The sequence below is a fragment of the Chiloscyllium plagiosum genome, chromosome 29 (genome assembly GCF_004010195.1).
Source record: "Chiloscyllium plagiosum isolate BGI_BamShark_2017 chromosome 29, ASM401019v2, whole genome shotgun sequence".
Classification (NCBI taxonomy): Eukaryota; Metazoa; Chordata; class Chondrichthyes; order Orectolobiformes; family Hemiscylliidae; genus Chiloscyllium; species Chiloscyllium plagiosum.
In genome coordinates, this window is record NC_057738.1 from 33,695,518 (window position 1) to 33,720,489 (window position 24,972).

The 24,972-nt window shown below is 39.5% G+C and overlaps 1 protein-coding gene across 4 annotated transcripts in view; it reads left to right on the top strand.

Annotated features, from left to right (window-relative positions):
• The window catches only part of cdyl (chromodomain protein, Y-like), a 169,158-nt gene that overhangs the window by 140,065 nt on the left and 4,121 nt on the right, over positions 1-24,972 (top strand). For all 4 annotated transcript variants that reach the window (XM_043719484.1, XM_043719483.1, XM_043719482.1 and 1 more), the window contains exons 3-5: positions 14,078-14,334; positions 19,975-20,147; positions 22,177-22,387. In XM_043719484.1, the coding sequence (XP_043575419.1) occupies positions 14,078-14,334; positions 19,975-20,147; positions 22,177-22,387 (641 nt within the window). The remainder of the gene's footprint in view (positions 1-14,077; positions 14,335-19,974; positions 20,148-22,176; positions 22,388-24,972) is intronic.

Consider the following 24,972-nt stretch of genomic DNA (forward strand, 5'->3'; position numbering starts at 1 on the left):
TCCGCCCCCACCCCACTCCGGCCTATCACCCTCACCTTGACCTCCCTCCACCTATTGCATTTCTAACACCCCTCCCCCAAGTCCCTCCTCCCTACCTTTTTATCTTAGCCTACTGGACACACTTTCCTCATTCCTGAAGAAGGGCTTATGCCCGAAACGTCAATTCTCCTGTTCCTTGGATGCTGCCTGACCTGCGTTTTTCCAGCAACACATTTTCAGCTCTGATCTCCAGCATCTGTAGCCCTCACTTTCTCCTAACTGTTCTATCATGCCCTGTTTTCTGTATACCTCCTTTTTTTAAAATAGTAGAATTACGTTGGGGAGTAGCTAATCATAACTGTTCCATAGTCTTGTACATTTTGAATGATGACCATCAATGCATGCACTATTTCTAGAGCCGCTTCTTTTAAGTACTCTGTGCATAGATAATCTGGATGTGGGAATTTATTGGCCTTTTTAATCCCATCAATTTCTCCAACACATTTCCCTCCCAGTTCTGATTTCCTTCATCTTCTGCCTCTCTAAACTGTGTTCCCCAAAATTTTTGGGATGTTATTTGTGTCATTTGTAAAGATAGAACAAAAATATGTATTTAATTGGTCTGCCATCTTTGTTCCCATTATAATTTGCACTGTTTGATTTAGCAATTGCATCAACTACATCCTAACTATACAGATTATGCAAAGATAGCATAGTCAGATGGTAGGGTTGAAAGTGGGTTTTCACTTTTTTTTCTACATTACAGAATCTTGTCAAGACTGATCATGATTAAATGTATTTAATACTGTAGGTTCTTGTCTTTCCCTGAATCAATTGGGAATTCCTTATCTTATACAGAAATTATCATTTGGACTAAAGATCTCTATCTACTTTTATCACCAGATATATGAGAAACAAACTACTGGACCTGAACTTACTTTGTTTAATTGAAATGTATATCTTAACAAAATCTAATTTCTCTGTTAGAATTAAAAGTAAATTCTTTTTAATGCAAGAGCCACTTTTTAATTGCGGTGAAAGATTTTTGCTTTTTGTTTTGCTTGGTGTTACTTTCTACCTAAATCTCTGCTCAATACTTATTTAAATGTTGTATTAAAAAATGTAATATACCAAACAGATTGAGGTGAAAAGGGAAATGTCTGTTTGACGGTAATGCAGAATGTCCAAGACTTTTTAATGTAAAATTGATTTCTGTGAATGGTGCAGTGTCTGGAATGTCAGCAGTCTGTTGGTATGTCTTGATATATCCAAAGAAAGCCCTTTTCAGTCAGATTGAGTGAGGTTTATGCACTTTCTCAAATGAAGGAGTGAAAGCATGTATTTGACTTATCTATGCTATTTAACTATCTGATCTGCCTGTATTGCTCGCAAGACAAAGCTTTTCACTGTGCCTTAGTACACGTGACAATAAATTCAATTCAATTGCTCGTGCCTGGTTTTTGTTAGCTGGGGCCTTGGGATACAAAATTGTCAATGTAGAGTAGAGATGACACCTGGATAAGGATTAGCAACAGACATTAAATTGTGTTGCCAGATTTTTAGAGCAGGTAGATCACTTGAGCTGATGGTCGCAAGTTTGAACAGCTGAGACTGTCTTAAACAACAGGAACAATGAGCTGTACTGTGCTTTTTTTTTCCCAGCCTGCCTCAAACCTGCATTTCTTAACCTAGTTGTACAGGTTGTTCTCCTATAATGTGCGTTTCTGTAACGCAATTGATGAATTGGCTAACAATTTTTCTTAAGCACGAACTCCTATTGGCTGTTTTGTGAGTCCATCCTGGTTGCTTTAAGTCCATTCTTGGTGTTTACTTCAAGCAAACGAGGCTGGATAATGGGGCAAATTTTTTCTGACCTTGTTCTTGATGATTTAGAAGATGTGTTTAGAAATGATATTGTAGGGAAAAAAAAATTCTATTTCAAGATTCTCCTCATTTTAGACAATGTACCAAGCTATCCTCCCATCATGGGTGAGCTTTCTGAAAAACTCAATGCTATTTCTACCTACGAACACAACCTTTCTTCAATCCATGGACTAGGGTACAATAGCAGCTTTTAAAGCTTGTTATTTAAGGCACACATGCAGGAAGCTGATTGCAGCTACGGAGGGGATAATGAGAACAGTGTCCTTCAATTTTGGAAGAGCTTTAATATTAAGAATGCTATTGAGATCATTGTGGAGGCCTGGGATGATGTCAGTAAGGACTGCTTGTGTCCAGTTTGGTGGAAGCTTCTCCCAGATTTTCTTCATGATTTTAAAGAGATTGAGCTGTCAGAGGAGCTTCCAGCAATCAAAGAACATTTGTGTTACTCTTGCAAAGCAAAGTAAAGAACTGGAGACTGATCTATAACGACTTGTTGCTGCAGGGGAAATTGAAGCTCGAGATGAAGAGTATGAAGTCCAGGATGCAGCACCACAAGAACTTTCCACTTCTCTTTTGTCTTCCACCAGCTTCAGCTCTTAGACAGTGACTACAATGCAGAACACAACAGGATAGCACTTTGTGGCATAAAGTCTTATTTAGCAGCCTTTGAACAACTTATTTGTGAAAGGATAAGATGACAAAGCAGCAAAAGCTAGATGCCTTTTTTAAGCCAACCCCCAAGAAGTAGTCTGAGGACAATGATCTACAGTCATCCACTTCTGGGCTAAATATTTTCTTTTGCCATAACCCTGCACCCGGAACTGCACCTGAAAGAAATTGTGCTGATGATGACCCTCCGCCCCTATCTTAATATAGTACTGTCACTCAAACTTCTTTTAAGGTGTTAAATTTATTGTATTCTTTCATTAAAATATGCGTTTAACATTTACTTAGGCTGTGCTATCACTTTGTGTTAGACTATTTTTGTTTCAGTTTTTACTGATATTTTTGGTGGTTCACCCCAATTGTTTTTCCCGTAAGCCCTGTTATTTCTATTGTGCAATTCTCCGTAACACTGGATAGCACAAAAATATAACTACTGCATTATAGCAGAACACACTGTACACTTTTTGTGCTAATTGACTTCTGGCTGTTGCATAATGTCTAGATGTTTCTAGTGTTTCTCTAGTTGTTTCAAGTTTTAACAGGGATTGAAGTGATAGGTGCTGGAGTGCTTTCTCCTGACTTCAAACTGATTGCTGCCAGTCATGGGTAAACTTGTAAGCCTTCATTTTGGAGTAAACATGATGTGTGAATCAGCAGAGTCCACACGGTGCAAATAATCTGTTGGAAGAGGACTGAGAAGGAAGCCATATTCGGTTAGGAAGCAATTCTCTTCCTCCTAGAACTTCAACAAGGAACTGTGTATGAGATGACTGCATTTCAGTAAGGTTCTTGGTGAAATCTACCAACTGCTACAGCCACCATTCCAAATTCTGAGCTACACAAGGGCTGCATTAACACTAATCTTTCTGAAGATGAAAGAGCTATGAACTTGTATGCTTCAGACTCCCACCAGGCTGGTGCTGGATACATCAGCATCCATTTGCTGTCCAATGTTGCAAATGCCATGCAAATATGTCGTCTTTTCATTCCTGAATGATAGAGGGTTCCATTGTGAACTATGCCAAACAAATGAGAGTTGCTCTTCAGCTTGTACTTGATCATAAACAGCTTATGCTCAAGCTAACAACTGTGCCAACTGTATTTCATCCACCATAGCCATTATATTCACAGGAATCTAGAAGAAAGACTCAGGAAATCAAAGACCTATAAAATTCTAACTAGTCTAGACAGGGTAGACACAGGAAGGATGTTCCTGATGACTAGGGAGACCAGAAACAGGTCGCAATTTAAGGATGCAAGGCAGGTCATTTGGGACTAATGAGAAATTTATTCACCCAGCATGGTGAACCTATGGAGTTCTGTTACAAAAAGCAGTTGAGGCTAAAACATGGAATGTATTTGAAGGAATGAAATGTTGTTGTTAGGGCTAAAGGGATCAAAACAAAGGGGAAAAAGTGGGAACAGGGTACTACGTTGGATGATCAGCTGTATCAAATGGATTAAAATCAATGAGGTAAAAACAATGACTGCAGATGCTGGAAACCAGATTCTGGATTAGTGGTGCTGGAAGAGCACAGCAGTTCAGGCAGCATCCAAGGAGCTTCGAAATCGACATTTCACGCAAAAGCCCTTCATCAGGAATATTCCTGATGAAGGGCTTTTGCCCGAAACGTCGATTTCGAAGCTCCTTGGATGCTGCCTGAACTGCTGTGCTCTTCCAGCACCACTAATCCAGAAGCTGTATCAAATGGCAGAGCAGGCGTGAAGGGCCAAGTGATCTACTTGACATTACTATCAAGAAGGGAATTATGGGAAACATCTTGCTGACCTTTGAGGTCATATGCTTCATTGGCTATGTTTTCATCTGTTAACACTCATTACATTGACAAAGCTGACTGTGAACACAACTGTCTACATTATGAATACTGCATGTGCAGTACACAATAACTGTTATGTTACAAAAGAAAAACACCAGAGCAGATCAATGATTCTGCCTGGAAGAATCTTTTAGGACTGAGCTTGAACTGATTTCAAGATTCTTTGTATCATGACTGCCCTTATAAACTACTGGGTAACAGACTGAGGAGCATGAACATGCAAAAAAAAAGTGAAAGTGTATACTAGCATATTGATTTTGGATTTTTGCTGTTGTTATTGAACTGTGCTTCAATGTTGACTACATGCGATAATCATGTGGACGTACTGGTTACAAAAGCCCAACAAGGTCTCCTCTTTGTCAGGCACTTGAGGAAATTTGGCATGATGGCGAATACCCTTGCTAACGAGAGCATTCTGTCTGGATGTATCACTACCTGGTATGACAACTGTACCAGTCAAGATTGGAGACAGTTAGAGAGAGTGATGAGCTCTGCCTGGACAATTACAAAGGCTAACCTCCCATCTTTAGAATCTATCAACCAGGCCTGCTGTCAAGGAAAGGCTGCCAGCATTCTCAAAGATCCATCCCACCTTGGCAATGCTTTTCTACAATCTCTACCATCAGGGAGAAGGTACAGAAACCTGAACACTCACCAGCCAGTTTAGAAACAGTTTCTACCCTACTGTTGTTAGAATACTGAATGGACTGACAAACTCTTAACATTCACCTGTACCTGTATTTTTGTTTTTGCCACTGTTTACCTCTTATTGACTTATTTATGCTATTTAACTCTGATCAGCCTGTATTGCTCGCAAGACAAAGCTTTTCACTGTGTGTCTCTGTACACATGACAATAAATTCAATTCATTTCAATCCTCTGAATGAGTTGCCTTAAAAAAAACTTTAATTATTTAATCAGATTCACCCTATCCTCCATTCAAATCCTGAGTTTCGTTCATCAGCTTATACTTATCCAAAGGTACAATTACCTGTATGTCTGATCATACTTGTGCACAAGTTATTAGAATCTAACACTAAATTGTGGCAAGCTTTTGTAATTTTCTGGTATCTCTCTTCTTTCCTTCATAAATATTAATAGAATGATGTTTACATTTCTAATCAAAAATACCATCCCTGAATCTGGAAGATGTATATAACTTGTGCATCTGCAATCTTCTCAACTGTCCTTTTCTATCTTAAAGCACACATTATTTACTCCATTGTTTGTTTTATCTGTATTAAATATAAAATGTTACTCTCCTTGATTTACTACTTAAATTACCTTATCGTTGAAGTTTGTTCCATTGAAACTTCCATTGAAAGTATATACAAGTACGGTATTTCATCTGCAAGTCTAGTATTTTCATGGTCTATTTTGTTTTTGAGTGCTTTTGTATGTTATGAGTCCCCCAGTCCACATCATTCTCTTTCTCATAAAATATTTACAAGGTTATATTAGCTCTGACCATCCCTTGCAAGTTTTTTTCACCATCCATCCTTTCTTAGCATACCCTAATACATTATGTTCCTTTTTAGCTTTTTATGAATGTCCTTGTATGTTTGATTTCCACTTGGAGTTCTTTTTTTTTGTTTAACTTTGACGAGTCTTTTACCCACCTGTCTTTTCACTATTAATGCTCAATTTCTCAAGAAACTTTTGCCAGGTATGGTTTTGTATTGCACATAAATACTTTTCACATAAATGTTCTTGTCAACAATTCAGTGCAAGCAGTAATCAATTAGTGTTTCATCCGTCAAGCTCTGTATCTAACATTTTCGTTAACGACTCTCCAGCATATAGCACCAGAAATAGGAGCAAAAACTCAGACCTTCAAGCCTGCTCTGTCATTCAGTAAGATAATGCTGATTTGATTGTAGCCTTAACTCCCATTTTTCCAAGCTGCTTTCCCATAACCCTCAAGACCCTTGTAACCTGACTCAGCATGAACACAAGTCTCAGAGGCTAATATCAAAAATCTTTTTGATTTTGTCTGGCAATTTTGATTTTATTATAGTGTGGATGACATGAAGCAAGCGACCTGCTGCTAAGCTGCCATGTCTGCCAATGTGAAACTGGAAGTACACTAGCAGTAAGGACAGGATCTCACTTTAAACAATTAACCTTGCCCATGTGAGATTGTTCTGCTCTGTTTTGGATGCTGTGTTTTTTTTTTTAACTTCATTCACCGGTTGTGGATATTGCTGGCTAGGCCAGTATTTATTGCCCATCCCAATTACCCAGAGGCCAGTTAAGATTCACCACATTAGTTGTGGATCTAGAGACATATATAGACCTCTTTTCCTTCCCTAAAGGGCAATAGTGAATAATTGTGGGAAAAGCTGTAAAACTGACTCTGTGAGCTTGCCAGTTAACACAGGGACATCGCTTTTTGATGCTCCAGCCTAGTGTACACTGACCACTATATTGCACTGAAGCACTCATGTTGCTGTTGTACAATTTTATAGACCCCATCATTTTGTGTAATACTGGATATTCTATGACTGTGCACTACAGTTTTATTCGAGAGGTCACAGTTAAGTTTCAATTCTGTGCTCACTGATGTACTGTGTGCCTGTATCCTTAAGCTTTGCCAAAGTGTCTGGTTCTTTTTCTAATCTTCAATAAAATCATAGGCAGTCAACTATGTCAAACTCCCTTTCGAGCACTATCCCTCTATCTATTGGCCTGATTTAGAGTACGAATGTCTGTTAATATCAAGCTTGAATATACTTAATGACTGAGCCACTCAAACTTCAGAGAAGACATAGAAATGAAAAATGTTCGTTCTTCAATAAAACTCATTTTCATTATTATCAGAGGTGTTAGAAATGATAAAGATCAACTCTCAGATTAAATGAAAGTCCAATGAGGACTGTTAAATTCAGTGATTAATATGACTATTCCCTTGCTGTCAGATTGTTAACTAGTTCTGGTTTGTCAAATCTAATGTGTCCTGTTCTTTGGTGTTTCTAGAACACATTGTTCCAAAAACAAATTGAGAGTTCCAGCTGGTAGCAGTCTTGTCACTCCACGGTTTGAGCAATAAAACGAAGGTTTGCACTCCTGTGTTATAGTGAGGGAATGCTGCACTGTTGGTGATGTCGTCTTTCAGATCCGTCTGTGAGGATATGTGTAAAAAAAAATGCTTGCATCTATAAAGAAAAATAGGGGAATTATCCAGTATTTTTTAGTCAATATTTGTCTTTCAATTTGCATTGCAAAGTAGATAATCAAGTCATTATCACATTGCTTTTTGTGGGAGTTTGTGTGCAAAATTGACTCTGGATCAGTGGTGCTGGAAGAGCACAGCAATTCAGGCAGCATCCGAGGACAGGCAAAATCGACGTTTCGGGCAAAAGCCCTCTTTTGCCCGAAACGTCGATTTTGCCTGTCCTCGGATGCTGCCTGAATTGCTGTGCTCTTCCAGCACCACTGATCCAGAATCTGGTTTCCAGCATCTGCAGTCATTGTTTTTACCTCGTGCAAAATTGACTGCATCCTGCAGAATAACTGCATTTATTTAACATATTTCATCAACCAATAACTAACAATGTTTCAGAGCATTTTGCTGTCAGTTAAGTAGTTTTGAAGCAAGTTTCTTTTTACTAATTGAATTGATCTAAAAATTAAATTCTCCCATTTATAGCCATATGTGCTTTATTCTTTCCCAAGTGCTTTTTTTTTAAACTGATTGTCCTGAATTACTTTTTTCTCCAGTTTTTATTTTTTCGAAATGATTCAACAACAGCATACTCAATTCCATATCATGACTGAAATGTAGTAGCCACGTAGATCTAGCTACAACATAATTGATAAAATAACCTGTATTCTGAACCAATTTGTTTTATTTCTTGTGCTACGTGTACATGCATTTGTAAGTGTAGCGCCTATTTTGGTAGCTTCTCATGTCATCTAAATCCTTGATGGTGTGTTTTTGGTATTTTGGCTTTTATTTTTACTATTGCTGTGTACATTAATATATAGGTAATTTAATGTTTATTATTTAGCTTATTCTTGGTTGTCACTATTTTTAACAGGATTCTTGAGTTGAAGAAAAGTTCAAGAACCATTTCTGTTATCTTTCACGATATTGTTCATTGATCTTTTACTCTTTGCTCCTGTTTTCTTTATCTTTAGGTTGCTATACTTCTATCCAGATCCTCCTCTCCTCCTCTTTCCCTCTCTTGCCAGTTTGGAGTAACCTTCATAATACATTGGACCAGTGGGTGAGTCTGAGGTCCAAATCACCCAAGTAAATCTATTCAGGAGGATGACTAATCAGACGGCACCCCTCTAAATAGCTTGGAAACAATTGGCAAGGAGTTGCTCCTTCAGTCACAGACTGATTCTTTCCCATGCTTTCAGTTGCAAATGTGGGAGAAAAGCAACCTCTGAACTCAGGACCAATAGACAGTTGGTAAAGTTGGTAATTGATTTTATTATTATTGTCACATATTGAGACACAGTGAAAAGTACTATTTTTGCATGCTATCAAGGCAAATCATACCTTAAGTACATCAGGGTAATAACCATTTAGTATTACAGGTATGGACAAGGTGCAGAAAAAGATTGACTTCAAATGAGAGGTCTGTTCAAAAGTCTGATAACAATGGGGAAGAATCTATTGGTACATGTTTTCACACTTTTATATCTTCCCATTGGAAGAAGGTGGAAGAGAATAATGCGGGGGTGGGAGAGGTTTTTGATTATATTGGCTGCTTTCCTGAGGCACCAGCAAGGAGAGGGGAGTGAATAGGAGGAAGGCTGACTTGCATAATGGACTGGGCTACGTTCACAATTCTCTAATTTCTTGGGCAAAGCACTTCCCAAACCACGCTGTGATGCATCCAGATAGGATGCTTTCTACACAGTGTAAAAATTGGTAAGACTAATTGTGAACATGTGAAATTTCCTTAAACGTCTGAGGAAGTAGTGAAATTGGTGTGCTTTCTTAACTGTAATGTCCACACGCAGTAATATTTGCAGGTGTTACATTATTTGATCCATTTCCCCACTACTTTTAGTTTAAACCTATCTCCACTCGTTAGTACAGTTGGTTCTGCTATAACGTGAATTGGCTTTAATGTGATTGAAGAACTGAGACCATTATTTGTAGAACGTGAATTTTCCTTACCTGTACTGGCTATATTGTGATATCGGCCCATTAGTTTAAATGTTGTGGTTGTTGCGTGAATTTTTCTTAACACAAGATTGCATAGGAACAGGACTACCGCTTTATATCAGAACCGAATGTATGCAGTTTGCAAGAACGCTGGTCCCACCCTGGTTCAGGTATAACCTGTCCCAGTAATGCAACCACTGGTGTTAGAATTAGCTAAATAATGAGAGATTCAGAGTCCTGAGATGTAATGGGATCTGGGTGTACGAGTGCATGAATTAAAAAGGTTGCAGATTCAGCAGGTGCTTGGGAGCGCTAATAGAATGTTAACACTTATTGTCAGGAGAATTGAATGCAAAAGTAGGGAGGTTGTACTTCAGTATCATTGTCACTTGCTAGAGAGTATGACCATCTACCCATGACAGGTTTTCCATAGACTTCCCAGTTGACTCATAAGCTTTGGTCAGATTGATTTAAGGCCATTGTAGAGTGGTTCGTCTTGTTCCTGGCATTTCTCTTGACTGTTGAGCAGTAAAAATCATGTCCATAATTCCATGGTTTGATTGTAAATCCCACTGCCTTTCTTATAGAATTTCTTCAGTGATGGGGAGAATGTGGTAGCTAGGACTTGGGCAGTGATCTCTCAGATGCTGGAAAGTAGGGAAACTCCTTGGTAGTTCCCACTGTCCATTTTGTCTCCTTTCTTGAAGAAGACGACAATGACAATGGCAGCATCCTGGAGATTACTAGGGATTTTTTTCTTTGTCCAAGATTTTCAGCAATGGTTGATGAGATAGAATCATAGATGTACAGCATGGAAACAGACCCTTCGGTCCAACTCGTCCACGCCGACCAAATATCCTAACCTAATCTAGTCCCATTTGCCAGCACTGCCCATATCCCTCTAAACCCTTCCTATTCATATACCCATCCAGATGCTGACAGATAAGCTCTGGTCCTCCATGTTTAAAAACCTCCATTGGTATCCTTTCTATTTCTGTAGGTTTTCCATTTTACATCTCTTTATATGTGCCATGCTAGACAGTGGCCCAAGATCGTCATTGGGAAGTTGGGGAATTTCCTGAAACTTATTCTCATCTACGATTGTATTGCGGTTTAGCATTTTTTGAAGTGCCTTATCTGCCTCTCAAAAGGGTTCCATTCTTAGTCTGCAAAGGTTTGAGGCCAAGGGTGTTAGGTCTTTGTTACCTTGGTGGTATTGAAGAAGCTGGATGTTGTGCTGTCGCCAATGGGTTGCAACTCTTTAGTTTTCCTAGTCCACCATCTATTCTAGATTTCCCTACTACTTTTGTAACTCTGCCTTTGCCTTTTGCTGTTTGATTTCACCTCTTTGCCTTGCTGGTGATGTTGTTTTGGCAGGCATAGGGAACTTGCCTCCTTGTTGCTGAGGTTTTAAATAATTTGGTCATTCTTGTTAAACCAGTCTTGGTGTTTCCTGGTCTTGTAGCATGAAATGATGACTGCCTTCAGCTCTTCCCAGATTGCTTCCACTCTAGCAAAATTAACACTTTTTTTGGAGATTTTGGTGAAGGCATTGTTGGAAGTTTGCAAACTTGCTTGGTTCTTGGAACAGTTCAATGTTGACTTTTTTCTGAACTGTTTCTTCATATTCAACTATTTCTGGTGGCATTTGGGCAGAGAGTGGATGAGTCAGTGGTCTGTCCAGCAGTCATCACTTTGGTAATGAGAGTATCCTTTTGGTCTTGGGATCAAAAAATGGTTGGACACATGGCAGTGGGTTGCTCCAAGAGGTTTTGACTTGTCTTTTTGACAGAACAATGCGATGATGATGACCAGCTGTTGTTTCAGAATTTTTGATAAGAATGAGAATCTACTTTCCAGAATTGAGAGTTGATTTCAACCCTGGCTGTGAAGTCCCCAAGGAGGATAATCTGTCTTCCTTTAATATGTAAGTGAGTTTGGTATCCAGGCTGGAATAAAGGCCTTCTCTGGACTCATCAAGGGTTGGAGCGTAGGCTTTCACAATTGAGTAAGCTGTACGTGGAGAGTCATGAGGCAATTGTTGATGCCAGAGTTTATGTTTGAGTTTGTTTCAGATTATGAATCCAATTCCATGTCTCCCGGGTTAATCCTCTGGTTTTCTCCTTGAGAACAAGGCATAACCACTACCTTCATCTCCTAGCTGCTCTTTTGCCTGTTCTTCGGTCTCTTGCAGGGAAGTGATGTCACTGTTACAGTGCTGGGGTTCACGGGAAGCAAGGATAGTTCTTCATTCCTGATTACTGTTTTGCTTCTTATCTAAGAGAGTGCATGCATACCAAGTTCTGAGATTGGCAGGTAGATCAGTCCAGTCGATGTAGTTTTCCAGCTAAGTTTGTGATGGAACTGAATTTTAGGGCACTGCTTCTAGTTCTTTCCAGATATGGAGCAAGCAGTGCAGAGCCTGAGGAGGGCATTCTATTGTGAAGAAAATTGCTGAAATGCTCACATGTTCCTCTTCCAAGACAGAAATGACCTGAGTCAAACTCCACTAACTACGTGCCAGCCTGAAGCTAGGGTCTTCCAGATCTCTGTCCTATCCCCATCACCCCGCTCCAATTGCTGTTTTTTTTTGTGTGATAGAGCGTAATTTTGTGGGGGGGTTGGTTGCGGGTGCAGGGTTGAATTCCTCTAGGTAAACTTCTTGCAATTTTAATGAATAGCTCGTGAAAAGTCTGGGGTGTTGAAGTGGGTGGCAGGAATATGGAGTCTACAGTCAAGACAAGATCTTATTGAATGGCAAAGCAGTCTTAAAGGGTCAAATGGGTCTACCCTTGCTCTTCATTTGTGTTGGTAAATATGTTCATGTCCCTTTTCAATGGGACTGTCAAATTCCAACAGCTCCAGATTCCTGATTGCAGATGGGAAATGCTCAGCCGCATGGATTTTGATGCAACAGAAGTAGGTCGGCACAACATTGAGGGCTGAAGGGCCTGTACTGCGCTGTTATGTTCTAGAAGTACTTGCCCTCTTTGTGCAAAAGGTGCTTTTGAGTTTGACAAGATGCTGTTTATAGGATTAAGCAAATCCTATAGGGCCCATAAGTTTTAATATAAGAGGTGTAAGCCATTTATTTATTTCCCACGGTAGAAGCAGACTTACAAATGGCTTGGTATATTCAGTGATTATTAGCCTGGAATTTGCAGTCTGCACTTGCTGCCACTTTTGCCTCTGAAACTGAGCAGCTTCTGGAGTTTCCACATGCACAGTTAAAAGTGGAAATCCAGAAGTTGCAATGAGCAATTCCATTTTTCTCAATAGGTGTGCTGATGAATTGTATGCTGCAGAGAATTCAAGATCCCGAAACTGACAAAATAAATTAGTCATGCACTAATATTACAGTTTGAAGAAATAAACTAAAGTGTGCTTTGTTAATGAGGTGTCATGAGATTTTCAATGCCACAACAAGTCATAACTGCTGTTGAGGAGCTTCCTTGGTCCTGGAACTGCAACGTTTAAAAGGTGAACGGTAATTGTGACCTTGACTTCCTGGTTTGTTGTGAGAGAATTTCTGCTTATACGGATACACAGTCCTTTATCTAAAATCCTTGGGGACAGTTGTTTTTCAGATTCCAGAATAAATGACATTTTCAGTGTAACAAATACACTTAGTGAACAGCCACCCATGTATGACTAGTACGAGCGCTGAGACACACTTGACGCCTGCCAGTGCTTGGCCACATCGCCATGTTACGTCTGAGTGAAGTGGGTTGAGTCGGTTTGGAGTTGGGTCACCTGTTCACAGGCCAAACAACCTTGTTATGCAGAATAAAACTTCACAAAAACACTTCGGAGCTTTTCAGATTTCAGAATTTTGGATAAAGGACTGTACTGCTTAACAGTACTCAACGTCCACTTGACTTCACTCCATACTCAAACTAACATAAGTAAAGGTTAAATCTTGGCCAACCGATTGATGCATCTTTGTTGGTAGCTTCCTTTGTCGGTTATGAACACCATCACATTACCACTGTTTAACAAATTGAGGCCTTTACTCAGTTCTATTGATATATCTTTATGTAGGCGAACTACAGCTACTCCAGTCTCCAACTCAAATCCACTTTATGTGACTGGATGCTTGTACAAACTCGTAGCTGTTATAGGATTTGTGTATTTTTGAGCCAACATGGTGTAATGCTTACAATGCATCTCTTACCTTTTATGAATCTGAAACATTATTTGTTTAAAAATTGAAACTGATGATTGAAGTAAATCTTAAACAATCCAATGAAAGAAAAATACATTTGGGTGTCAAATACCAAACTGCACTCATGGAATCTATGAAGATATTGAGATCATGTTCTACGTTTTGAATTGGATTTGTCCCTAATAGCAGTAAACACAAATCTGTTGTGAGAAAAGGCTGTGATATGCTCTTTGATTATTCCTGATAATTAAAGTTCTCAGTATTAGGTGATAATTTTTGATTTTGATTGCTCTGGAGCTTTTTTCAAGAGCAGCCAGTCAGTTGTTAAATCTGCGTATCCTAAACAAATATTAGTAGAAGATATCCACTTGCTCATTTTTGATAGGTTTTACAACAAAAAATCTTTCTTTTTCCTTGCAGGTACTCCTACTTTCTTGGATGCTTTGGGAGCTAATGGTACAGCCAATATTCAAAGTTCAGTAACAGGAGTTGCAGGACACAAAAGGAAATTTATTGATGACAGACGGGACCAACCTTTTGATAAGAGACTAAGATTCAGTGTAAGACAAACAGAAAGTGCCTACCGATATCGGGATATTGTTGTCAGGAAACAAGACGGGTTTACGCACATTTTACTTTCCACCAAGTCATCAGAAAATAATTCCTTGAATCCAGAGGTGAGTAACATTTTTATTTTCTTTATTTTTGTTGGAAGAACCACAAATCTGTTCCAAATACTGTTGCTTCCTCATTAAGTTATTTTGTAGCACAGGAGATTTAGTTAATGATTTTGTGTTTTTCACAACAGGATATCCAAAAACATCTTACTAAAATATTTTTGAAGTATAGTCACCGTTGTTAATTTAAGAAATGTAAAAGTCAGTTTGCGCACAGCAAGTTCCCACAAACAGCAATTTGTTTGTGATAAGTGAAGGATAAATATTGATTCTGACAAGGGATAATTCCTCACTTATTTGGAACAGTACCATGGGCAAAAAGGGCCTCAACTTGTCATCACATCCAAAGAAAGTTGCATGCACATTCATTCATGATTATTATGTTTCTAATTATAAGTTTCTGTTAGCTGAGTCTTCCTCATGCAATTAAAATTATGTGAGTAATATGGCAGTTGGATATCCTTTCAAGGGAATGTACAAGTGATGAGGGAAATGCCGTGGTATGCATGAACCCTAAGGATTAGTCTGTCTGGTTTTAGTTTTATGCATCACCTGGAGGTCAAACTATGATATTAAACAGTATTGAAGGAAAAAAAAAGTTCCTTTGAAATATTTAGATGCCTATTTTCTGGTAGGAAATTTTTGGGTTCGGTTGTTGCAGCAGATATTGAATTGTCAAAACTGTAACATCCAAATCTTGTCATTTGTTCTACAGAAACATTCAAATAGCATGTAAACACAAAGTACAAATAGCCCCTTGTTTATCAGTTACTATTGTTTTGATAAGTCCTTTTGATATCCTTTTGAGGAAGGAAATCTGTCATCGTTAGTAGGACTGGCTTACATATAACTCCAGATTTGTAACAGTGTGGTTGCTTCTTCAATGCCATCTGAAATGGCTGAACAAGATCTCTGTTTCAGAAAGTTAGGTTTACGTAGTGAATGGTAGCCTTGCCAATGATGCCCATTAAAGAATGAAGTTTTAATAATTACATCATGGGAAATGAAGATGGTGGGGAATAAATAGTAAAGATAGATGATCAGACATGATCTATTTGAAAGGTGCATCAGATTGAGTGGGCTGAAAGGCTTCTATTTCCTGTGCTCCTTAGTACTTGTGTATTTGTCACAGCTCGATTTATTTTCTGCCTTTTGTTTATATAACTCGTTTACCTCTAAAACATCTCACCACTGCAACTGACCATTCCTTGAATTCTGATTTCTTGACCCTTCCCTTTCCACCTCCTCCACCTTTCTTTCACCCCAGCACTGACTGGATGCCACATCCTAAAGTTTCCCCCTCATTCTCTCTAATTCCTCACCTATTGGTATTGATTTACAAGGATGTTGCATACAGAGCCAAGCACCTGGCCCATATCCCTCCAAACCCTTCCTCTCATATACCCATCCAGATGCCTTTTAAATGTTGCAATTGTACCAGCCTCCACCATTTCCTCTGGCAGCTCATTCCATACACATACCACCCTCTGCGTGAAAAAGTTGCTTCTTAGGTCTCTTTTATATCTTTTCCCCCTCACCCTAAATCTATGTCCTCTAGTCCTGGACTCCCCAACCCCAGGGAAAAGACTTTGCCTATTTATCCTATCCATGCCCCTCATGACCTTATAAACTTCTATAAGTTCACCCCTCAGCCTCTGATGCTCCAGGGAAACAGCCCCAGCCTGTTCAGCCTCTCCCGATAGCTCAAATCCTCCAACCCTGGCAACATCCTTGTAAATCTTTTCTAAACCCTTTCAAGTTTCACAACATCCTTCCGATAGGGAGGAGACCAGAATTGAACGCAATAGTCGAACAGTGGCCTAACCAATGTTCTGTACAGCAGCAATATGACCTCCCACCTCCTGTACTCAATACTCTGACCAATAAAGGAAAGCACATCGAATGCAGTCTTCACTATCCTATCTACTTGCGACTCCACTTTCAAGGAGCTATGAACCTGCACTCCAAGGTCTCTTTGTTCAGCAACACTCCCCACGACCTCACCATTAAGTGTATAAGTCCTGCTAAGATTTGCTTTCCCAGCACCTTGCATTTATCTAAATTAGACTCCATCTGCCACTTCTCAGCCCATTGGCCCATCTGATCAAGATCCCATTGTAATCTGAGATAACCTTCTTCACTGTCCACTACACCTCCAATTTTGGTGTCATCTGCAAATTTATTAACGATCCCTCTTTATGCTCCCATCCAAATCATTTATATAAATGATGAAAACTAGTGGATCCAGCACTGATCCTTGTGGCACACCACTGGTCACAGGCCTCCAGTCTGAAAAGCAACTCTCCACCATCACCCTCTGTCTTCCACCTTTTGAGCCAGTTCTGTATCCAAATAGCTAGTTCTCCCCGTTTTCCATGAGATCTACCCTTGCTAACCAATCTCCCATGAGGAACCTTGTCGAATGCCTTACTGAAATCCATATAGGTAACATCCAATGCTCTGCCCTCATCAGTCCTCTTCATTACATCAAAATACTCAATCAAGTTCGTGAGCCATGATTTCCCACGCACAAAGTGATATTGACTACCCCTAATCAGTCCTTGACTTTCCAAATATGTATAAATCCTGCCCCTCAACTTGACCACCACTGATGTCTGGCTCACTGGTCTATAGTTCCCTGGCTTGTCCTTACCACCCTTCTTAAACAGTGGCACCACATTAACCAACCTCCAGTCTCTAGCACCTCACCTGTGACTACCGATGATACAAAAGTCTCAGCAAGGGGCCCAGCAATCACTTCCCTACCTTCTGATCAGGTCCTGGGGAATTATCCACTTTTGTGTTTCAAGGCATCCAGCACTTCCCCCTCTGTAATATGGACATTTTTTTAAGATGTCCTCATCTATTTCCCTACATTTTATATAGAGTCATAGAGATGTACAGCATGGAATCTTCCATGTCCTTCTCCACAGTAAACACTGATTCTTGTTTACCAACTCTTGTGACTACACACACGAGCTGTCTTGCTAATCTTTGAGGGGTCCTATTCTCTCCCTAGTTACCCTTTTGTCCTTAATGCATTTATAAAATCTCTTTGGGTTTTCCTTTTAATGCTGTTTGCCAAAGCAAACGCTGTTTCCTGTCCTCTTTTTGCCCTCCTAACTGCCGCCTTAAGTATATTCCTACTGCCTTTGTACACTTCTAAGGACTGAATTGATGTCTTCTGTCTATACTGACATATGCTTCCTTTTTCTTAGTCAAAACTTTAATTTCTCTAGTAATCCAGCTTTCCCTACACCTACCAGCCTTTTCTTTCACCCTAACAGGAACATACTGTCTCTGGACTCCCATTATCTCATTTTTGAAGGCAATAGCATTATGGTGGCTGGCCCTAAAGTGCTCCCCTAGTGACACCTCCAGTCACCTGCCCTGCCTTATTTCCTAAGAGTAGGTCAAGTTTTGCAGAGTGATGGAAGGTGTCATCAACAGTGCTATTGAACAGCACCTGCTTGACAGCAACCTGCTCACTGAAGCCCATTTTGGGTTCCACCAGGGACCATTTGGCTCCTGATATCATTACAGCCTTGCTTCAAACATGGATTAAAGAGCTGAATTCCAGAAGTGAGGTGAGAATGATAGCCCATCACATCAAGGCAGCATTTGACTGAGCGTTCATCAACGAACCCTAGCAAAACTGGAATCACTGAGAATTAGGGGAGGGGCAGAAATTAACTGGTTGGAGTTGTACCTGGCAAGTCGGAAGATGGTTATCATTGTTGGAGGGCAGACATCCCTCTGCAGAAGTTGCTTAGGGTGGTGTCCTCTGCTTAATCATCAGCCCCTTCATCAGTGACCTTCCCTCTGCAGTAAGGTTAGAAGTGGGGATGTTTACTGATGACAGCACATTGTTCAGCACCATTCACAACTCTTCAGATATTCTTGATTAAGTGCAATAAAATCTGGATAGGCTTGGACTGACAAGTGGCAACCCACAAGTGCCAGGCAATGACCACCTTCACAAGAGATAATCTAATTACTGCCCCTTGACATCAGTGGTATTACCATTATTGAATCCTCACTATCAACATCCTGGGGGTTACTATTTACCAGGGACTCTAACATGAACACAGTGGCTTACAAAAGCAGATCAGATGCTAGGAATACCGTGGTGAGTATGTCACCATCCGATTTGCTGAAGTCTCACTGTTATCTACAAGGCACATATCAAAAGGGGTGAGAAGGGAAAGATATAAAAGAGACCTAAGGGGCAACTTTTTCACGCAGAGGGTATGTGTATGGAATGAGCTGCCAGAGGATATGGTGGAGGCTGGTACAATTGCAACATTTAAGAGGCATTTGGATGGGTAAATGAGTAGGAAGAGTTTGGAGGGATATGGGCCGGGTGCTGGCAGGTGGGACTAGATTGGGTTGGGATATCTGGTCGGCATGGACAGGTTGGACCGAAGGGTCTGTTTCCATGCTGTACATCTCTGACTCTATAATACACCCCTCTCGCCTGGACGAGTGCAGCTCCAACAATACAAGAAGCTTTACACCATTCAGGACAAAGCAACCTGCTTGATTGACACAACATCCACTTCCTCTACCACCACTGCTCAGCAGCATGAACCATCTACAGTATGCACTGCAGAAATTTGCCAGTGATCCTTTAGATAGCATCTTGCATCTTCCAAACCCATGATCACTGCCATTTAGAAGGACAAGGACAGCAGATACAAGGGAAGTTGTACCTGCCACACAAGCCACTCACCATGCTAACTTGGAAATATTTTGTTGTTCCTTCACATTTGCTTGGAATTCCCTCCCTAAGGACATTGCAGGTCAAACCTACAGCACACTACAGTAGTTCAAGAAGGTAGGTCACTACCACCTTCTCAAGGGCAATTAGGGATGAGTAATCCTGTAAATGCTTATCAGCCAGAAATACCCATGTCTCACAAGTGAATTTTTTAAAGTCTTGAGACACTGGTTTTTAAATATAATAAAAATTGGATCTTTGGTATTGGATAGGTTATTCATAGTCCAATGTATCTACACCCCATACGTTGCAATTCTTGAAGGCAACTCTCTACCATCACCTTAAGTGTAATTAGAAATGGACAATAAATGCTGCCCCAGCCAGTTTTGCCCACACTTTCTTTTTAAAGAATACACTTAAAATGCATTTTGCATATGCATTGGGTACTTCGGCATATCCTGTCAAATCATCTATTTTTAAATGATATAGCTTTGGGCTTGGTCATAAATTTCCTGATGAGTGTTCCTCTTCTTTTGTTATGGTAAGAGTAGGAGATGCTTGAGGTTATATTTGGAATTTGGGGAGTCTCCACAGAAAATACTTTTTCCTGGATTTACAAAGTTATCACAAAATTTGTAGCTCTGCATATTGCAGTGTCAGAAGGCTGCAGTCCTTTGCAGGAAATATTTCAACTGAAAGCATGCAATTCTTTTCCACCAGTGAAACAGCACTGTTTGTACCAGTTAGTGTCATCAGTGTCTTGAACTTCTTTCAATTAGTTGCTTTAAGGGATGAGGTACAAGTCTCTTTAGGAAACCAGCAAAACAAGTTTTTAAATGTTGAATGGAATCATCTAAGTGTTTATGCAATTAAAATTTTATGTTGGCTAAATTCAGTTAAGGTTTTTGTATTTTTCACAGGTAATGAAGGAAATGCAAAGTGCCCTGAACACTGCAGCAGCTGATGATAGTAAATTGGTTTTACTGAGTGCTGTAGGAAGTGTCTTTTGTTGTGGTCTTGATTTTATTTATTTCATTCGACGCTTAACAGATGACCGAAAGAGGGAGAGTACAAAAATGACTGAATCCATCAGGTATGTGTTTCTAAGATAAAAACAGAAAATGCTAGACTCAGTCGGCAGTATCTGTGAAGTGTTAATATTTTAGGTTGATTGATCTTCAGTACCGGAAGAAATTACAAATATCTGTAGGTGAAACATCAAAGGATTGGAGGTCTGTGAATATTTTACCATTATGTAAAAGGAGTTGGGGATAGACCAAATAATTATAGGCCAGTCAATCGGATTTCAACATCAAACAAAAGCAGAAATTGTTAGAGAAATTCAGCAGGTCTAGCAGCATCTGTGGAGAGAAACAAAGACCTGTGATCCTTCAGAACTAGAAACAACTAGGAAAGATGATATTTATGCTGATCCTGGGGATGGTGTAAAGGAATGAGTAGATGGGTGGAGAGGGTGTTTAGAGTAAGAAGGATAAACATACAAAGGGATTGTTGATAGTAAGTCAGGAAGAAAATAAATAGTTGGTGTTGAGGACTGAGTTTTTGAGAATGGATTGGATGTTCTGAAAGCAACTCCTTTATGACATTACTGGGCTGTGGGTGTAGGTAATAGACAAGGAAAAGTGTGTTTGTGCTTTGAAATGATCAAACTCCATTATCAACCCATCAATTTAAGTCCTTTAGAGCTGTAAGGTGCTTAAGTGGAAGTTGCGGGGAGTGTTCATCTAGTTTGTGTCAAGCTTCACTGGAGCACAGCAGCAGGCCTGAGACAGAAATGTTGGCATGGATACATGTATTGAAGTGGCAGCCTCTCTCGACCTATCGGCCACTCCTCACTTCCCTCTTTCTCCGCCACCATCACCATAAATACCACCTTTTTCTTAGTTGTTTCTAGATTTGAATTGGGGATACAGGGCTTAAACATCAAGATTTCTCTCCATAGATGCTGCCAGAGCTGCTAAGTTTCTCCCAGTAATTATTGTTTTTGTTTGTTTCAGATCTCCAGCATCTGTAGTTCTTTGTTTTATTTTAGTTTGACCTCTATAATGGGCACATTACCGGAATCTGTACAGGGAGATAGGACTAACTGTTTGGATTAGTCAGCACAGTTTTAAAAGAAGGTAATTGTTTGCTAATATAATTGATTTTTTTTGAGGAACTAATAGAGTTTTGGGCTCTTGACCAGCCTCAATTTTGAGACTGCCAGAAGGGGCTTTGGCGCAAAGCCAACAGGTCATCCTGCTCTGATCCAGAATCTAGGTACTCTTTGTAATTCTAGTCCTGGCCAATGCTGACACTGACACTGGACTACAGAGCTGTCAGACAAACTAACCAACAGTTCCCCGAAGCAGGAATTATGCTTGGGTTGGAGGTGCTGGAATTTCTGTTTCCAGCAAATTAATAATTCCTGGAGAATGAAATGGCTGTGTAGCTTTTGTGATCAATGGAGATACATTTTCTGCTGAATCTTCAGGTGGCAGGGCAGGAGACAGTGCCATCTGAAAAATCCTGTGTACCTGCGCAGATACTAACTGGCAAGGAGTGTTTCTAGTGTTTTCTGCTTTTCTTCAAAAGTTCCTACATCCTTAGTATTTTTTGTAGTGTGTATATACCTTCTGAAAATCCATTGCACGACATTGTCATTGAAGTTGTGTATTTTGCATGTAAAGAAATGTGAAAATCTGGTCAATTAAAACTGTTGGTACATTGGAAATAACTCCATTGATCTGAGGTTTTTGTACTGTATTATGAAACTATTTGATTGATTTAGCGGTCCTTTCAAATTATGGGCAAATTTGGAATTTTAAGAGCTTGATTTAGAATAGCTTTTCTTGGAAAATAGATAATGTATGCCTGAGATCTTTGACAGAATTAGATACCGAATTAACCCAAGGATTGATCTACCCATTTTTGTTTTTTAAAAGTCATCAATATTTTTAAAATCCTAGAGTTTTGAGACATCTGTTGTTAAATATTTTTAAAATTTTGCTCATTTGTGCTTAGGTCAATGGTCTTTAACCCATCCATTTACTAACCAATACACAAATTGGCATATCTGGAAACCATTCAAAGAATGAAGACTTTGTTTTCTTTTTGTTTAGGAGTTTTGTCAATACATTTATTCAGTTTAAGAAACCAATCATAGTAGCTGTGAATGGTCCTGCAATTGGTCTTGGAGCCTCCATATTACCTCTTTGTGATGTGGTGTGGGCTAATGAGAAAGCATGGTTTCAGACTCCCTATACTACTTTCGGACAAACGCCGGATGGATGTTCATCACTAACGTTTCCCAGAATTATGGGGTTAGCTTCGGTAAGTTGCTAATTATTCTACAATCATCAAAAATACTTAGAAGCTTGCAACACTGAGCATTTATGATGTATAGATTTAAAAGAAATAAAAGGATAAAGTAAAATAAAACACTATTCAACCTTTAAATAGGTCTTAAGTGTAGAGTGGAAATTATGGTTAATGTTACCTGAGTTACATTTTGACCCACTTATTCCCTGTATAGCTTTTTAAAATATAATAACCTTTATGGTGGGTAACTGTCACTTTTTTTATTATTAAATGATATTTTGTCATAACTGTTGGTTTTAAAATCTGAAATTGGCTGAGCTACAGGAAGGATATTATTAAATTGGAGAGTGTACAGAAAAGGTTCCCAAGAATATTGCCAGGTTTGGAGGGTTTGAGTTTGAGAGGCTGGATAAGTTAGATCTTTTTTTTCATTGGCGTGGAGGTGGTTATAGGATGAGCTTTTATAGTGGTTTGTAAAATAATGAGTGGCATAGATAAGGTCAATAGCCAAGGTCTTTTCCCTAGGATAAGGGAATTCAAAACTAGAGGGCATTGGTTTAAGGTGAGTGGTGGGGTGGCGGGGGAGAAACTTAAAAGGGACCTAAAGGGCCCTTTTAACACAAAAGGTGATGCGTGTATGAAATGAGCTGCCAGAGGAGGTGGGTACAATTGACATTTAAAAAGTACATGAAAAGGTTTAGAGGGATATGCGCTAAATGCTGGCAAATAGAATGAGTTGAGTTTAGGAAACCTGGTCAGCATGGATGAATTGGACTGAAGGTTCTATTTCCATGTAATATGACTGAGTGTTAAGAGAAACAATCTATAAGAAATGCCTGAGCATATCTGTTTTTTTACTAGATGCTGCAAACATTTTTGAAAACAGGCAGTGTATCTATAGCCCATTGTGATTTTAAAATTAGACTCCAACAACTTAGGAAAGATTAAAAACATGTATTATAATAATGGCTTGCATATATGGGACAAATATTTGGAGAGGGAATGGTTCTGGTATTACAACTGGACTATTAATTCAGAAGTCCCAGATAATATTCTGGGGACCCAAGTTTGAATCCCACTATGGCAGATGGTGGAATTTTTAATTCAATAGAAATCTTGAAATTAGGAGTCCATTGAATCCATTGATTGTTGGAAAAACCCATCTAGTTCACTAATGTCCTTTTTGGAAGGAAATTGCCATCCTTAATTTGTCTGGGCTATGTGACTCCAAGCCAAAGCACTGTGGTTGACTCTTAACTGCCCTATGGGTTGTGCAATAAATATTGGCCTAGTCAGTGACACACTCTCATCCTGGTGGATAGTGCTGTTAAGAAGGTATGTTAGGTTTCATTCGTAGTGGGATTGAGTTCCGGAGCCGCAATATCATGCTGCAACTATACAAAACGCTGGCCTCACTTGGAATATAGCATACAGTTCCGGTCCCCATATTCCGGGAAGGATGTGGAAGCATTGGAAAAGGTGCAGAGGAGATTTACCAGGATGTTGCCTGGTCTGGAGGGAAGGTCTTCTGAAGAAAGGCTGAGAGACTTTAACCTGTTCTCATTGGCAAGAAGAAAGCTAAGAGGGGATTTGATAGAGACATTCAAGATGATCAGGGGATTAGATAGGGTAGACCGTGAAAGTCTCTTTCCTAGGGTGATGACGTCAGCTTGTACGAGGGTGCATAACTACAAATTGAGGGGTGATAGATTTAAGACAGATGTCAGAGCCAAGTTCTTTACGCAGAGTGTGGTATGGGCGTGGAATGCCCTACCTTCCACTGCCTTTCACGGAAGAATGTAGTCAACTCAGCCACATTAGGGAGATTTAAACAATCCTTAGATAAGCACATGGATGACTTTGGGATAGTGTAGGGGGACGAGCTGAGAATAATTCACAAGTCGGTGCAACATCGAGGGCTGAAGGACGTGTTCTGCACTGTATTGTTCTATGTTCTAAAGTTTCTGGGTGTCGACCATCCTTCCCCATTTTGGATTCAACTGGCAAATGATTCCACAGTTTTTATCTTCAGTACCCAATATTATCTTGTGTTTTGATCAATTTCTGTATAAAGATTAACTTCCCGCGAAGCGCTCTCTTTCCCTTTTCAATTGTTTTGCTGGATTGGATCATTAACTAGTATCCCTAATTTTCCTAAAAGTGTTTATGTAGCACATTAGAGTGTCATCCCTGTTTATCAATTTTTTAAATTCATTGTCATATTTGTCCAACTTGTTGATTTGTATTAATAAACTCCATCTGAAGCTGCATGTTTTATATTCTGTGATGTGCCAATAGTTTCTAGAAATTTGCAACTGTTATTGAAAACTACAACATTGGTTCGAAATTTAAAAAAAACTAAACTACAAGTGTTCCCTACTTTGAAGTAGGCACACCTTTTATCAGTTGTCACATTTCATTGGTAACTAGCAAGAAAGCATGCTGCCCTTTTTTAAAGGTAGACTGTTGATAATTTCAGTGAAGCTGTTTTATACATTCTTGATGAGGGGAGAGAGAGAAAATACAATTTTTCCTATAAGTCTGCTTTTAACTACAATTTTCATGGGTAGTAAAGATCAGTGCTATTCCATGTCTTT